The sequence below is a fragment of the Colias eurytheme genome, chromosome 21, assembly GCF_061535395.1.
Source record: "Colias eurytheme isolate Ceu_HAF_F1 chromosome 21, ilColEury1 Martin Lab GWU primary, whole genome shotgun sequence".
Taxonomy (NCBI): domain Eukaryota; kingdom Metazoa; phylum Arthropoda; class Insecta; order Lepidoptera; family Pieridae; genus Colias; species Colias eurytheme.
This window is the reverse complement of record NC_143000.1, coordinates 2217995-2236787: the sequence shown is the minus strand read 5'-3', so window position 1 is coordinate 2236787 and position 18793 is coordinate 2217995. Positions and strand designations below refer to the sequence as shown.

The following is an 18793-nucleotide window of genomic DNA, read 5'->3' as shown; positions in this document are numbered from 1 at the left end:
AGTTATAATTTAATGTCTCTTTATAAACGTCTCTCAAAGGCCGGCAAAACAATCGCAAAGTTAACTTGCAATTGTTCATGGGCGGCGGTGATCATTTTCATCAGTACTTAGTACTTACACCGCCCGCTCCTTTGTCGGTTGTCGTATTAAAAAAACGTATTTAAGGGGCCTTAGACAAAGTAACAATTAAAAAACGATAACGAAGTTAGAAAAGGCAAAAATGTATGGGATTGACATACGCCGCGTTAGATCACGTGGTCTATCTAATGTCAATCCCATACATTTTTCCTTTTCTAACTTCGTTATCGTTTTTTAATTGTTACTTTGTCTACGGGCCAAGGCCCGCTTTCACTGCTTACTGATAATCTCCCTGATATCTATTTGACGTCAATTTTCATACAAATTCTGTCAATTTAACTACAAATAAACTATGCAGGAAGCTATAAAACCGCCTCTAAATACACTGATATTCCATACATATATACACCAATATAAATTCTGAATAGAAGAGTCTCTGAAAACGTACGGTCTTCATATTTTATGTTTTTAATATCACACCAGCTGTCAAAGCTTCCATGCATCCTTTTTGTTTTTCAATTTACATTGTTTTTTTAAGCATTAGCATAGCTTCTATCGCGGGCCTTGAGCGCGGGGACCGAATCGAGAAATTCCGTAACGAAAAAGCCTCACGCTCGCCACTCCGATGGACACTTGAAGGCATGCTATGCAATAGCTTTACCGCGGCAGTCCCCGAGTGCCACACGTCTTTTTACACGCTTTATATTAGCTTCACCTGTATGTTTGTAACCGACTTCTTTGGGCGCGATTTTGACCCACTTTAAACGGCCAGATTTCGTTCAAACTTTGTAGATTTATTGGACCGATGACAATACACTAATTTGATAAAAAATTTCTATTTTTTAGTTCGGTTTTCTATAAAAAGCGTGTTTTTTAGTTTTTTTAAACTATTATTATTATTTCTCGTTACATCGATATTCATGTCACTATCGTATGTAAAATCAGCTGGAATAAACATACAATTCGAACATTCTACATATTGTTATTAATTTATTTCAAAAATGTTACCAAATAGAAATATGCAAGTTATTACGCAATTATAATTAACAACGCTTTCCTTTTTTTCTTCATAAAAAGAAGACTGTATCTCCCTTTTTTTATAAAAGTGCTATAGTTTTATAGAATTTATTTTGTTTTGTTAGTTTTTCTTTCCTACATAGACAAAAGTCAAAAGATCGTAACAAAAAAGAACTATTTGAAGTAAAGAAGAAAATTCTAGGGGTAGTTTTTCCCCGCACATCAAACTTTTTCCAAGGCAAGTGTTATATGATTAGGGTAATATAGTCGACCGGCAGGGGTCACGGGACTATCGGCTCAAAACACCTCATTTACAAACAATGTCCTGCCGTACGCCGTAATTGTTGCTGTGCAAGTGGTGGAACTGGACTGAATGTGAAATGGCTGGTTTTTCCCGTGTTATTTATGTCATAATGAGCATATTTCGTTAAACACATGCATATTTCTTTACGTATGATATGCATGACGTGTATAATTTTAATGTTATATTTGTGATGTTTTTAAAATTAGTAATAATAAATCATTTTATAAGATGCTTGGATGTCGATGGGGTATATTTTGTTTAGAAAATATTTATTAATTTCTGATAAACATTACATAAGAAATATAGAGTTTAATTGGTGTTGCTATTAGAATATCCCCAAGCTGTTATATTTATGGGAAATTTATACCATACTGTCTTTTGAAAGGCCTGTGTTTGATCTTTTTGAATTACCTCTTCTTACAAATGACTTCCTAAACCCTACAACACTATGCTACCTATGCTTCCACAACAAATCAGACGAGGCAAAATCAGCTGTTACTGTAAGAATCCGTTACAACTGGGCAGTATTCAAAACGCCCAGTATTAATTATACCATCGACATAGTATAGACCGAAATTGACGCGTAACACACAGGGTGTTCTTACTTTAATGAACCTAGTCTGATAATAGCTTAGCGGGTTTCACGTCTTAATCACATTTTCCTAATTCATTAAAATCGTATTAGCAATTTAGGAGTTTAAAAGCCCTTCTATATACAAATAAATTTGTTTTCTTTTATACTTTGTTTTATTAAAAACCTTTTAAATTCGACGTATATGAATGAGCAACCTTTTTTAAAACTAAATGTACATATAAATATTTATCTATCTGGCTATCTCCGAAACAACTTTTAGACAATTTTGAAAGCTTTCACTGGTGAATTGCGAATATTTTTATCAAAAAACATTTTTTTATACGGGGGAAGTCGCATGCGTTACCTAGTATAAACTATGAAAGCAATACGTGGACTAAATCAAAGGAATGCCTTTGTTCATTGATATGGAAAAGCCGGGAGTTCAAAATTGGTTCAAACATCAGGTCTCAAATATAATAGCAGCAACCTGCAGCAACATTCAGTGAATTATTTATCAATTTGGTCTATTTACGTCAATTTACTGTAATAATTCATGTTTGCACTATGAATACATATTGATAAAGTTTACTACACAGTGCAATATTATATTACACCTGTGTATTACACATTCTAGTTATCAGTGATAATAGGAAATATATTATTGAGCAGAAGTTATCAAGTCTCCACAATTCTGAGTAGAGGGGTGACAGACAGCTTTAAATCTATTATACTGATATTATAAAGCTGAAGAGTTTGTTTGTTTGAACGCGCTAATCTCGGGAACTACTGGTCCGATTTGAAAAATTCTTTCGGTGTTAGATAGCCCATTTATCGAGGAAGGTTGTTGGTTATATATCATCATGCTACGACTAACAGGGGCGGAGCAATGCGGGTAAAATCGCGAGGCACAGCTAGTGTTCTATAACTTTCAAATTATTCACGAATTCCAGGAAACATAATGGCTCCTCAATTACCATGGACACGAAAGTACCCACACATACTATTAATTCAATAAAACAATTCATACACCCAATTCTACATAACTGATATAATAATTGGGTTTAAAAAGTCCCAAGCTAACTACATTTATATGCAATGCGTGTAAAATTAAGGTCCGGGCTTAACTTCGGTACACATCAAATGAGCCAAACGTCAGCGTCAGGCTTAAGAAAAGTTGTGGATAATGGCGGGAGTTTTATATGCGTACGATGTTCGCGATATAGCGTGACTTCTGTCTTATAAACAATGGGATTCTTGTTAAATAAGGCCCTTCGCTCATGGAGCTACTCAAAAATGACTGAACTAATCAGTAATTACGATTACAAACCAGTTACAAATTGTATCTCGCATACAACGCTACTCAAGTTATAAGGTTTCAGTCACTTGTCAATGTTTGCTCGTTCATTTTTATCATAAAAAACAAAGAAACTCGGGAAACCAGTAGCGTGGAGACCGACACGACGCGTCGCGCGTGATTTGTTGCTAACGCGTTACTCACCAGTTAGTAACTAGTCGCGTCGTGTGCGAATCTCCATAGAACATGTATGGGCTGTGACGCTCAGGCAACTCGTTAGTAATTTGAGTTTGTGACTAGTTCTTTTTGAGTAGCTCCATGAGCGAAGGGCCGGCTTTGTTAGTTACGAAGGGTCTTAGAGTTTGCAAAGAGATGTGCAAAGTTTTTATTTTTATTTTATCCTGATTGATTTCCAGATCCCTCACGAAAGCCCCGTGTCCCAGCTATGGGGACTTAGTGGGCTGGTGATGATGACGATGAGTTCTAGCTAATATTATAGCTTATACTTTTTTACAGTTCTTAACAAGACAACAAATAAGTCAGGTAACAAGTGGAGTTATAACTGCGTTAAAAACAACCGACTTCAAACTTGCACGTTTGCAACATTTACAAATACAGACAAAAATGCTCATAAAATAAAAACTACTGGGCCTATCCGAATAAAATTTTTATGGGACCAATTCGACACCATCCCGCATCGAACAAAAAAAGAATCACGTAAATCGGTTCAGAAACCTCGGAGTAATCGGTGTACATACATAAAAAAAAAACATACCGGCCGAATTGATAACCTCCTCCTTTTTTTGAAATCGGTTAAAAAGAGAATACCTTCTTCCGAGTTATTCGTAAACATTCTTTTACGAATGATAGAGTCACATAGAAATTGAAATTCAATAAAGTCAGTTGAAACTGAATTTCACGCAGTCCAGTACCTGTATCGATTGGCAGCTCTGTTCTCAACTAAGAACTAGAGGATTCAACAAATAATACTACTGCTACATATTATACATCATCTGTAGAATAGGTACTATCCACTAACTTAAAAATTATGATTAAATAAATATAGGTTATAAGGACTGCTTCATTTGAAACTACATTAATCATGAATTGATACCTAGTATTCTTCCAAAAAATACAACGCGCAAACATTTTTTTTTAAATAAAATAAAATACTTATATTAATTAATCCTTCAAGAAGCTTTAAGCTCAACTCTTAAGCGCGTCACACACGGTGAAGACACTATAATATTTTATCTTAAGATACTGTAATATTTTATATTACAGTATCTTAAGGTATCCGGTATCAGCGTTCTGACCATCATTTTTCTTTTTGTCATTGCGTACTAAGACCCCTGTAGAACCGCCATCCTGTTACATGTTACCCACAAAATTTCGGGTCATTTGTAACAGGATGGCGGTTCTACAGGGGATTCTTAAGATAAAATATTATAGTATCTTCACCGTGTGTGACGCGCTTTAGTCTTCATAATTTTAAAATATTCACCAACAGGATTATAAATATTGCAGTGATTTTATGAAACATTTTCCAGACCCGAATTTATAATAAATTTGAGAATAATATTTGAGCTCTATTGTAATAAGTTAAAATATTTTATACCTCCAATTATAACGTAGGATATCGTAGGCTGTAAAAGTTCTCGTCGTGTTCGTGACAGCTGACGAAGGAGCATGGAACAATATGTCAAAACTTTGAGAGAATTGGTTTAAAAATATTTATTATATTAAACTATTTCAAGTGTATTGTTTTCATTTATTTCAAATGCTTTATGAATAAAAAAAATTCAAGAACGGGAAAAAATCGATCACGAGGTGGGATTTTGCGAAAGACGCGGGTGCGAATCCAATTTTTTCTATTCTTTAAAAATATATTTCAAATGTTTTATGTAAATAAATTAAAAATGCCTTTAGAAGTTATTTTAGGAAAGTAACGTGTTTATTTTAGCATTCGAAGTGGAGTTTTATTTAAAATATCAAAGGTCATAAAAAAGGTATCTTCATAAATTATAAATTACGTACCTACCTAAAAGAGGCTATTTTCTATAACAGATGATTTTTTGTAAATAATAGATCTGGTTTTCTTATTTATAAAATAAAATCTTTCAGAACTGTATCTCCGGTCTCAAAATCTCAGATACTTTACATGACCGATTAAATTATCACCATAAACATGAAGAATAATTTTAACAATAGTGTGCTTTATTACCTCTTAATAAAGCATGTTCAAAAGAAAAAAAGTGTATTTTAATAAGGGCTGATTTTTCAATCCTTGGCTTTGGTTAAAACTTATTTGTCGAATAATGTATAAACCTACCATTTTAAAAACGTATTCTAATTGCCCGTATTTGACAGTTTACGTGACATTTTAATATTATCGTGTAATACTTTATTGGACGGATAAGTTTTATCGAAGCATTGAAAAATCGGCCCTAAAGGGAAAAAGCTGCTATATTTTCTATTGGCGAGCAATTACCCACAATTACCAGTAAGTTGCAACAATAGGATCGAGATTGCGATCCTAGCTTATTATGCAAGCTTCTTTGTGATTTTTCTTTCATTTTCTTTTTCATAAGCACACTGAATCAAGCGGGAAAGAAGATATAGTCTGTACCTAATACCTTTATTGCACTAAGTATAAAAAAATCCCATATTCAGAAATAAGTATGAATTGAATGTAATTTACTAGCTGTGCCCCGCGGATTAACCCGCATTGCTCCGCTCTTGTTGGTCTTAACGTGATGATATAATATAGCCTTCCTCGATAAATGGGCTATCTAACACCGAAAGAATTTTTCAAATCGGACCAGTAGTTCCTGAGATTAGCGCGTTGAAGCAAACAAACAAACTCTTCAGCTTTATAATATTAGTATAGATTAGTATATAGATAAAAATTCAAACTCTACGAACTCTTTCTTCCTAAAGAATCAAGTTAGTAATTATTTCTAATAGATTGAACGTCACAAAAGTGAACACCCCGTATAAATATTTTTAAAATATCCATTTTATAAACATGGTTTGTGGTTACCTGAGTCCAGACGCGTAGTGGTATCCGGCCGGTGTCCACAGGTTCTATTCCCGAATTGATTTTATATTTTTTTGTGATTTCCTAAAGCGCTATTTTAACGGTAAGTCGTGATTTATATTGAAATTAGTTATAAGTACAAGTGCTATTAAAATTTGTAATTATGTTTTTTTTCTAGGTTACACTATTTTAGTAAGTTCTGACTAGCTTGTTTCAGTTTAAATGACAAATATTGTATGAAAATATGAGTAAAGAAGTGTTAAATAAGCTATCAGTGACTTTATCAGAAACTTGTGAAAACTGGCCTTTAAATCAATCGATTAAAAACATTCACGTGATAGTGTTAATATTAAGGTCATCATTATAATAAAATTAGCATTTACGTTCAGTGACGTCATAGAATAAACTAGCTGTGCCCCGTGGTTTCAAACACATTTTTAATTAGTGATGGATAATAGCAGATGTATTATTTATACTTAAAAATCAAAGTGATTTCTCATTAGCCCCTATATCGTATGATTATATAGGCTTTAGGTATTTAGTACAATTTTTGGATAGTCTACGATAATAATGTAATTTAGTTATGTGCTAAGCCCAAGATCCAGACCCTCAATGTCTTATCGACCCTAATAAAAATAGTATCTTAATCTTAATATTTCATAAATTTCTTGGTACTGATTTAATTCGTTTTTAAAATGTGTATCAAGTTAATTACTGGTGTCTATAATTAATACAATAATGCAAAATAATTATGAAAGAAATGTGTAGGTATCGTTGTATTAAACACATCACTCAAGTGATATATATGCCTCATCAACATTCATATAGAAATAACAATATATTCCGTGCTATTTATTCAATAAAAATGCAGAAAATCTTCTAGAATGTACCGAATAGAATTCTAAATCGAAATTTTTACTTAATAAATAATAATTATAAGTAATTCTAAATCACGAAGTAAATCATTCCAATAACTAAATTACATTTAATTATATATATAAAAAATGCTAATTATCTAGATAATATTATATGTATAAAAAAAGACGTGTGGCACTCGGGGACTGTCGTGGTAAAGCATAGCATGCCTTCAAGCCACACCTCCGCGCCCGTCGGAGTGGGGAGCGTGAGGTTTTTTCGTTACGGAATTTCTCGATTCGGTCCCCGCGCTCAAGGCCCGCGATAGAAGCTATGCAATAGCTTAAAAATTAATGAGGCCGAATATAATTCGAAAAATTAAATTTATATCGTGGGTTTCTCAACAGTCCTATTATCTTCTCCTTCAAAGTTGTTAATTTAAATTAATCGTTTTCACGACACTTTTGGAAACCTCTGAAGGACCCTAATGTCCCTTAAAGGTAAAAGTAATGTTCTAAGAATTACTCCATCTATCTCTATTTTTCCTTTGAAATAATATGAGACAGTATTATAATTTTTGAGGTCACTTTAACTCCGATAAAAAGATATTAAGCTTATTATAATTATTAAAAAAATCATTACTATTTTAGAATAATTCAAACTTAAGTATTTATGTAATATTAAAAAGGATTGAGGATTTAAATTTCCATTTGAAATCATAAATAGCTTATTAGCACAGATTATAATAATGTGTTCAATTAAGCATTTCTCAAATGTTAATAATTAATATCTATTAAAAGCTTCATCTTCCACTGCATTGAGTGGTTACTTAATTTATTTCATTGTGAACTAGCTGTGCCCCGCGGAATTACCCGCATTGCTCCACACCTGTTGGTATTAGCGTGATGATATAGCTTATAAGCCTTCCTCGATAAATAGGCTATCTAACACCGAAAGAATTTTTCAAATCGGACCACTAATACTTGAGATTAGCGCGTTCAAACAAACAAACTCTTCAGCTTTATAATATTAGTATAGATGTATTATATAAAAATGTATTAAAAAACGTATCATAACTACGAATGTAATTGATATTAAAACCTTATTTTTGATCACAGTTTAACTTCATTAAAAGTTTCATTGTTAAGCTATTATGCAATATCAAAATATGTTAATAAAAACTGAATACCAACGCATCATTAAAATATATTATTGTTACTTTTAATTAAATATTAATGACGCTACCAGACAATCAAATAAATTGAAATGCACTTTTTAAATCTTTAACATTGGAAATTGATATGTTCGACTTTTGAATTAAAAATTGAATGCCTTGGGAATGCTATATTTCATTGCTTTATTTCTTTTTCCATTTATAATTCGATAATATTATAAAAATTCGTCTACTTAATTTCAATGGATTTGCCTACATTTTGCTTCTTTTTAATCGTGAATATAGCACTTAACACCGCCTTGGACTGTCGCCAAATCGGTGTTAAGGTTTCACAGATTTATTACAGTTTTAAAAGAACGGATTTTAAGATATCCGTAGCAATTTCTGATAATTATCAACAATTTAATTCTTTAAAAATTCAATTTTCTGTAATCCTCCCAGCACGAGTCCATGTTGGATTAAAAAAAATAAGTGACATCTGATGTCAAAATTTGGCGGGAATTAAAAAAAAAGTATCTCTCTCTCTCTCATCTACGGAAAGTATTTGATATGGCAACAATTACAGATAAATGATTTAACATTGAAAGAAATAAGTCGAATTTTTGTTAAAAATATTCCAATTAATGTGCATATACGTAGTAGTAACTGTTTAATGTGCATATTTAATCAGGTTCTAAATAATACTAACTTATAAATATGTACCAGGGTCGCAATGTCAATATGTAGCTACGTCTATTCAACTGGACAGTTATTCAATACATTTGCATTTTTGAATATTATGTATTGTAGCTTTTTATGCATACCAGTTAAAAAGTATTGTAACGACGTAATTTAGAAATTCAAGATTAGATTTGCTTTTCATTTTACAGCGCATTGACATTATGTTTTTGAAAAATTGATCAAAACAAAACTTTCGACTAGCGAACTTCTTTGCAGTTTTTTGCTACGGAAACTTCGCTATATGTCTGCACATGTCTGTCTCTGTGTCCGGCCGTTTGTCATTAGGCTGATAAGCTGATAGGCCATGATAGACAGAAATTTGAAATTTTCATAGATGATGTATTTCTGAGGTTTCCAAAATGATGCCACTACATGGTTGCATGGGTGACCAAATTTTTTTGTTGCTTAATATTTAAGCTAAGCTTATATTTTGTACGGCACCCTTAGTGGCGCGAGTTCGACTCGCACTTGGCCGCTTTTTCTTTTAGTATTTGTTGTTATAGGCGGCAATGAAAATACATCATTTGTGAAATTTTCAGCTTTCTAGCTATCACGGTTTATGAGATACAGCCTGGAGATAGACAGACAGACAGCGGAGGCTTAGTAATAGGGTCCCGTTTTGCCCTTTGGGTACGGAACCCTAAAAAGGATGCAAAAAAGTCATTACCATGGAGTCATAAGTAATCGAAAATTAGCAAAACTCTTCATTCCAAAGGTCTTAGGTACCTTAGGTACCTACGACCTGGTAAAAATATTACTTTAATTTACAAAAATTATAATTAAACATGGAAATGCCACGCAGAATTTCATTAATGTAATTATACTTGCAAAATTGGAATAAGTCATGGAATAAAACAGTGGAAAAAATCAATATTACAATTGTCCGTATTTAAGCAAAAAGGAACCACTCAGCAAAAACGCACTTCTGAGATATCAAAGGATTTACAAAAACATTTGCAGCTCTGTCAGATGAAGTAAAATTAAAATTTATTTTATTTAAATTCATTGATAAATTACTTATTTAAGTATGTGTATATAAATTTGCACTGAATATTCTTAAACTTTCTAGATAATTAAGAAAATGTGCATGTGGTTCCTTTTAACATTTATCAATTGATAGGTTTTCTCTTATACAAAAAGGAACCACATCCCAGGGATTTAATGATATAAATGAAACTATGTATTTATAATATCGTAATTAAAGCTTTAATTAATAAAATATATAAAATAATACTTATATAGGACGTTTATTCGACGTTATCATCAAATTGGATTTCGAAATCCACCGTGTCTAGTCCATCTATGTGGTCTTATATTGCATCATCACTAATGAGACCGTTATAAAAACTGTGCATCTTGTGGAATGAGATGTAATATGGACTGAATATCGCTAGAAGGTGAAGAAAGCTTCTCCAGAGGCAGCGACGTATAAGGTTCTTCGTTATCTTCTGTAATAAAAAGAAAAAAGCTTTAAATCAAAACAATAAAGCCGCGTGGCTTTTATAGGTAGGTAGGTATATGGCGACAGCAAAATATTATTAGTTCTTATAAAGCCGTGTCCCTACTAGATGACTAAGTATGTTGTATGTACATGCGCCATGTACAAAAAACTGGCTAAGTGCGAGTCGGACTCGCGCAACGAAGAGTTCCGTACCATTATCTATAAAAACGGCAAAAAAATCACGGCTTATTGTATGGGAGCTTCTTAAATATTTATTAAGCTATTGCATAGCTTCTATCGCGGGCCTTGAGCGCGGGGACCGAATCGAGAAATTCCGTAACGAAAAAACCTCACGCTCTCCACTACGACGGGCTTGGAGGTGTGGCTTGAAGGCATGCTATGCAATAGCTTTACCGCGGCAGTCCCCGAATGCCACACGTCTTTTTTTATTCTGTTTTTTAGTATGTATTTGTTGTTACAGCGGCATCAGAAATACATCATATGAAATTTCGACTGTCTAACTGTCACGGTTCATGAGACAGAGGGATAGACAGACGGACAGCGGAGTCTTAGTAATAGGGTCTCGTTTTACACTTTGGGTACGGAACCCTAAAAATCCCTAAATCCTCAGAGGATTCCTCTTGTACTTACTTAATGAACTATCTTCTTAAAATCACACCACAATCGGGAATGAATCAAAAGTGGATAAAGCGTACCTGCATCTCAGATTCAATAAGTACTTAAATGCATTAAATAAAACTACTTACCCGTTGTATCTTCATTATTATCTTCGGTGTTCGTCTCCAATGCTTTTCTTACCCATTGCTTGCTTATTTATTTATTACTAAACATTTTCACATTTAATTTTAAAGGTAATTAACAAAAACAATAGAACTTACTTCGCGGAGGAAAAAAACACCGTCACGTATTCGAACTACTTCGCTGAATGTCACCTATATTGACAGATGTTCGACGTTTTACTGAAAAAATTGGAGTTTTGCACTTTGAGCTATTTAAGTAATGAAATACGTTGTTTAAAGATGAGAAGCATTGTAACAAGTCAAGGCATTTGGTTCCATATAGCGATGATGGGTTTCAGAATGTTTTACAATATTTATTTATGCATAATAGAACCGAGTGCTTGTGGTTTTATTTTGCAATAAAAAATTACAATTAAATTATGTATTTATTTTACGCATAACCATACCACAGAAACCTGGTTCCATTTTGTGTATTAAAAATAATTGTTATTAATAGAAATATGTGTAATGTATAATGGTACCAAGTAGGTGTGGATCTGTTTTGTATAAAATGACATGATAGTAATATCGTTTATTTGTTTGAACAAAGCAGTCCCGTGGTGCTGTGGTTCGGTTTTGCTTAATATGGTATTATTCGTTGTTGCTGGTGGTTCCTTTCTGCTTTTAGTATACCTTGTTTCCAACGTAAAAATCATGTGGTTCTTGTTTGTATAAGAATTTAGACCACTTTTGAATGAGTATTCTTCAATAAAAGTAAAAAACGAAATTTGTCGAGTGGTTCCATTTTGCATAAATACGGACAATTATTTTCATTAATTTAAATAATATTGACGCAAAGAGGTTATTTTTAATGTTAATTTGGTATTTGTAAAGTGTACATATTTTATTTGTTTTATTTCAATTAAATATTTTATTTTCGCGGCTTATTGCTTTTTACAAAACTTGTACCTATGTATAAGTATATAGTTAACATAAATTTTGTTAGAAAAGGCAAATTAATTCATACACGGGCTCTATCTTCGGTTATGATTATGTCGTTTATTATTAGGTGGTAAAAATATAAAGAAATCTATACTAATATTATATAAAGCTGAAGAGTTTCTTTGTTTGAACGTACTAATCTCGGGAACTACTGCCGATTTGAAAAATTATTTCGGTGTTAGATAGCCCATTTATCGAGGAAGGCTGTAGGCTATAGGTATATCGTCACGCTACGACCAACAGGAGTGGAGCCACGGGAGTGAAACCGCGCGGAGCAGCTAGTCTGTAATATATAATAATAGCCGCTACTCCCTATATAAAAATAACATATTATCAGCAAATAAGTAACTCTTTGAAAGGTAGAGGATTAATAATTCGGTTTAGTATTTTTCAAGTTTATTCGAAGGTAGAATAAAAGAAACCTCTCCTATTATAATTATTGATGTATACGTTATGCAGTTATCTCACATTGGATTATATACTTCTATATTAATAAGACTTACATATAATTTAACATATCTACTTTTTAAATAACAAATCCGTAATATTCGCATACTATGTAGAGTCTTATGGGCTTAGGGCTACCATGATGTAGAATGTCACAACCATAGGCAAAGCCCTTTTTATAAACGTTAAACTTGTGTTAAATTTCAAGGTAGCGTCATGGCAATACCGTCACGTCATTGAGTAAGGCGACGATTTTGGAATCTATGAATCTTGCGAAAGAAGTTTTACTTCTTATTTTATTCTTAGTTTTATTCTTATTATTATATTAATATATTCTCAACAGATGGCGCCTACCCCCGTCTCAGAAGACCGTCTAACATCTGGACACCGGTTGTCGCACCCGCCGCCTGGTGATGAAGTACTGATCAGTGGTATTTCTGGCTATTTCCCGGATTCCGACTCCGTTTTACACCTGCAGGAGAATCTATTTAATAAGGTGATTATTTACTTATTATAGGGTACCTGATTATGTTAGTATGGGTCGCGGCACGTAAGTCTAGCGGTGACCTTCAATGTTTTACGGCAAGTTCGCCTTTATTTTGTTCAAGTAGATCCCCTCCAGTTCAAGGTCAGCGCTAAACTTACGTGCCGTGAGTAATACTTGTATCACTAATACTGCATGATAAATGGACGAATTTGCGTGGCACTGCACGTTTGAAAAAGAATAATATCTAAGTATTTATAAATATCTCAAAATATCAGTTCAGTTATGTATATAAACCGCCTTCTCGGTACAGTGGTTGACGCGTGAGTGTAACACCGAAGGGTCCTGGGTTCGATTCCCGGTGGAGACGAAGAAGAAAAAATGTCTTGGTCTGGTACTGGTAGGACACAGAAGGCTGATCACCTACTTGTCCCTAAAGAAAATCGATCAGTGAAACAGATGTATAATGCATCTGCCCCTTACCCCACTAGGGGACATGGAACTTCACTTTTTTATGTATATAAAACGTAGATAGTATCAAAACGACTTCATCCGAGTGATTTAAAAAACAAAGTCGGACTACTTGGTAGAGCATTGTTAAAACCATAATCACATCTTCAAAAACGAATCAAAATTATGAGATAGATTAGCCGAAACCTAGCAGCAATCTCTACATCCTTACTTATTATTCACACACGCAGGTAAATAACAAAAACCGAATCAGAATGATTACATAATATAAACAAGGTGTACATTGTACAAGCTTATAATATTATTATAAAACTTTAGAATAAGTCAATCGTAAAATTCTTTGAATAAATGTCTTTCTTAACCATCCGTCTCTATATCTTTTGAGCATATTTGAACATAGAAAAATAACAAACTTTAATTAATCTTTTAACACTAATCAGGTGGACCTAATCTCCGGCGACAGTCGTCGTTGGAAGCTCGCCCACCCCGAGATCCCGCAGAGGACAGGCAAAGTGAACAATGTCAATAAATTCGACGCTTCGTTCTTCGGGGTCCACTTCAAGCAGGCCCACACTATGGACCCCATGTGCAGGATCCTGCTGGAGAAGGCGTATGAGGCTGTGATTGATGCTGGTGAGATTTATTTATATACCATACTAGATTTCCGCCCGCGGCTTCGCCCGCTTTGTCTAAAACCTAATAAATTATATAGAATAGAATAGGATAGAATATAATAGAATAGAAAGAATAGAAAACACTTTATTGTACAATGCACATAAAAATAACATTTTAAATAAATGCATCTACAATTTGGCAATTATATACTAAAACCTTCATCGATAATCACTGTATCCATTACAAAAACCGAATCAAAATCCGTTGCGTAGTTTTAAAGATTAAGCATACATAGGGACATAGGCACAGAGAAAGCGACTTTGTTTTATACTATGTAGTGATTATAATGATATAAGAGACAAAAAATAAGACTAGCTCCTTACCTAGACTAGATGATACAGTAGCTACGGACCATCTACGGAGCTTGTAGCTGTAAAATCTAATCTGTAACTCGTACATAGGTTATTTGAGAATTAAGGCTGACATCAGTAGCTACAGACCCTCCTACGGAGATTTAAAAGCTGTAGGATTCTAATCTGTAATCTGCATATGCACGAGATTTGAGAATTAAGCATATTTTGTAGTATCAATAAGGCAATCATCGTATTGCACGCCTCATAAGCGAAGCGTTGAGGTGGGTACTACTGTCACTTCGCGCAAAACATCTGATTTTTCAAACTTAAAATGTCTTTATGAATCATACATTGCACTTGTAGGATAATACATACACACACATATTAAGAAAAAACACTATTTTTAACGTTCATGATATTTTTGATGTCATTTTTGTTATTTAAACTAGTTAAAAAACAGTTTAAAAAAGTTCTGTCTTGGACGTCCGTGTGTCTGTATGTGCGGATCCTTTTTCTTGTTAACACGATAGCGACCGAAATACTTTACTAATCGAGTCTTTTGCACGCCTCATAAGCGAAGCGTTGAGGTGGGTACTACTGTCACTTCGCGCAAAACATCTGATTTTTCAAACTTAAAATGTCTTTATGTATCATACATTGCACTTGTAAGATAATACATACACACACATATTAAGAAAAAACACTATTTTTAACGTTCATGATATTTTTGATGTCATTTTTGTTATTTAAACTAGTTAAAAAACAGTTTAAAAAAGTTCTGTCTTGGACGTCCGTGTGTCTGTATGTGCGGATCCTTTTTCTTGTTAACACGATAGCGACCGAAATACTTTACTAATCGAGTCTTTTTTTTTCTCTTACGCTTGAGTATGCTCAGGAATAGAACCCTTTCATTTTTCAGGGTCTGATTCGATGTGGTTTAATTGTTATTAAATAAACAAAAATAATAATTAATAAATATTTATTAAAAAAAAATTATGAGGCGTGCACTTTTGGATTTTCCAAATTATTTTTTTCTCTTACGCTTGAGTATGCTCAGGAATAGAACCCTTTCATTTTTCAGGGTCTGATTCGATGTGGTTTAATTGTTATTAAATAAACAAAAATAATAATTAATAAATATTTATTAAAAAAAAATTATGAGGCGTGCACTTTTGGATTTCCCAAATTATTTATGTATATAAACATATTATATTTATATAGTATGCGAGCATTCAATATTAAAAATTCTTTGTTCGTAACACAATATTTTTTTCGACCGAAGTCTTGCCAATCTAATTAGTTTTTTTATTACAATCTAAATCTAATACCCGGGTGGTCGAAGTAATATAATTATGTTTGTAGTGATGTATATTGTATAATTAATATTCTTAACCATAATTACTTAGAGATTATTGCATAGCAATGTAATTAAATGAAGCCATACCTTTTTTACTCAAGTCTTATATAAAAGTAGATGACCCATGAAAATCCTCAAAGAATAAGCTTTGTAACAAAAATTTATTCGCTATACACGTTGTGCTGACCCTTTCAAACCGTGACCGCGTCCGAATTACATATATAGCTCTTTGTTACTGAGATAGACATTATAGTCTTATAACTAGGTACATAGCATAAAACAAGGTACTTCCCGCTGTTTGTGCGTCTGTCTGTCCCGTTGTATCTTGCGGTCTATTTTAATAGATATAGTGGTTCAAGATGATTTTAACAAACGATTTGTTAAGATAAAGATAACCCGGGTGAAGCTGCGTGCAGAAAGCTAGTAGCACATACAATTGAATCTCATAATGGATTCGAAAGCGTTAAACCATTATCACTAACCCACCCGAACAATTAAAGACAATAAACACACACACATAGATAACATAGTTAAACACACACACACGTCCTATGTATAGTTTCTATACCGAATACCCATTTTCATTATCAGAATGTATAACGTAATCTAAGCTAATAGATCCTTGATCTCTCCACGAATGTTCGACAATTAACGAGGGATTATACCATATTACGGGAATGTTTTCTTAGATCTCCTCTTACGTTAAGTATATTTATTTTAGCCTAAGAATCAGGCTTATTTTCATTATAAATGTTTTAGCTATTATTAGATGTAATTTAAGGTTCCATTTCTAATATTAATGCCCTAATTTTAATTAAAAAACATTTGGTTTCTTTTTCCAGTCTTAAAAATTATTTTACATTATATTGACATAAATTCGCAGATTTTACGCCTTGGTAAATGCTATTAAATAGTCTACAATATAACTTTTACTAAACTATTAGTCTAAAGACTGAAAGGAAGTTAGGAACATTTCTTAAACAAGCAAAACGTAATAAAACTGTTAGCAGAAGTGATTCTATCGTGAAGAATATAGGAATTCAATACTGATTTTAAAATTCTGTTGGCACTAAAAAGACGACCTATACCTAACAAGGTTTGTATGAATAAGTAACGAATCTGTCTGCAAAAGGGCGCCAAAACCTAACTCAAAAGAGTACCTACGAAACTTAGATATCACACGCATTGATATATTATTTGCAATAAGCGCACTGGGACTAGCTCTTCGAAATCTCGTTATTTAGCCATCATTTAATTCAGTTCTCATTTTTTAGTTCACGATTCGTGGAATGCGTTTTTGAAGATCGAATATTTTTTATTTTTTGTTTTTACTTATAATCATCACTCGTTTGTATAATAAACAGTACCTAAATATTCTATTCTAAAATGTTCAGTTGTAAAATTGATAAAAATCTTATTTTTGCATCATTATGCGTCGCGCGTCACAAAAATAAGCGAAAGAAAAGTTTCACTGAGAGAGGAGATATTCGGACCGAATAATATTGCGGAAAACCTGAAATTGTATTGTCTGTATGTGTACCGACGAAATTACACCGAGCGACTGCGTGTCACACCGTTAACTTTTATACTAGGTATTATTTAATTTGAATTAAATTAAAAGATCGACCTTGCTATAAACACTTCCTTATAGGAATGTTTCCTACGACAGCTCAGCACTACATTTCTGAAGTGACCTTGAAAATGCTAGTAAAACAAAACAAAATCAGAATTTCGAATTCTTAATTAGATATGTAACTGTATAGTGTATACCTAGTTACCAGTTCGTAGCACTAGTGCCGAAACTTGATATTACAGTCGAGTGTCATGTTAATATAAATCTATACTAATATTATAAAGAGGAAAGGTTTGTAATTATGTATGTTTGTATGTATGTATATGTTTGTATGGTTTTCACGCATAAACTACTGGACCGATTTCAAAATTTCTTTCACCATTAGAAAGCTGCATCTTCACTGAGCAACATAGGCTATATTGCATTTTCAAAAAAATAGAGATCATTACCAAAAATGCAATAATCTAACCTATAAGGTGTAAAAAATTCCTTAATAAAAATTCTGTCATCGCGTGCGCTGCGGAATCTATTCCTTGGAGTACGAGGATGATTCTTATGAAAAAAACGTAAACATGTAGGAACCACAGGCGAAGCCGGGGCGGACCGCTAGTAATAAATATAATTAAATTAAATTAAATTAAATTTATTTATTTTCTCATCACAAATGCACAATCAACACATACATTGTTAATCTATATATCTTAACACTAACATTTGTGAGAGACTGGTGCCCGCGATAAGTATAAAATACTTGAGTTACGGGTCACCAGGCCCCCAAGCATTAACAATCACATCTATCAGATAAACAATGAACGTGAACATTAAAGGAGAAATAATAATTAATTGTGATTAAAGTTAAATGAAAAATTAATATCGAAAAATTACCAATGGATATATTATAAATTATTATAGATGAGGTGAAGAGTTAAAATGAATTGATATACTTAGTGTATAATGTGAGTGTTTGTGTATGTGTGTTTGTGTATGCGTATGTGAGTGCGTGTGTGTGTGTGTGTGTGCGTGCGTGTTGCGTGTGTGAGCGCGTATATATGTGATTGAGGGTAGGTGTGGATGAGTTATTGCGATAGCGTATGTATGATTCAGTTTCTCTACTTACCGAATTGTATGAATAAAATTTTCTGATGTTTGATAGTCTAATTTTTTCAGCCATTTACATACCGACGTCTTACACCTTGATGTACTAAGGGAGTATATTGAAATAGACTTATTGATTTTATTGTATAAAAATGCCCC

General features: G+C 33.1%; 1 protein-coding gene across 1 annotated transcript in view; it reads left to right on the top strand.

The window, feature by feature from the left end:
* Positions 1–6321: 6321 nt before the first annotated feature.
* The window catches only part of LOC149898942 (fatty acid synthase-like), a 72639-nt gene continuing 60167 nt past the window's right edge, over positions 6322–18793 (top strand). Inside the window, exons 1-3 of the mRNA XM_090114490.1 lie at positions 6322–6410; positions 13030–13182; positions 14082–14274. Coding sequence (XP_089970616.1) covers positions 13030–13182; positions 14082–14274 — 346 coding nt within the window. The 5' untranslated portion in view covers positions 6322–6410. The remainder of the gene's footprint in view (positions 6411–13029; positions 13183–14081; positions 14275–18793) is intronic.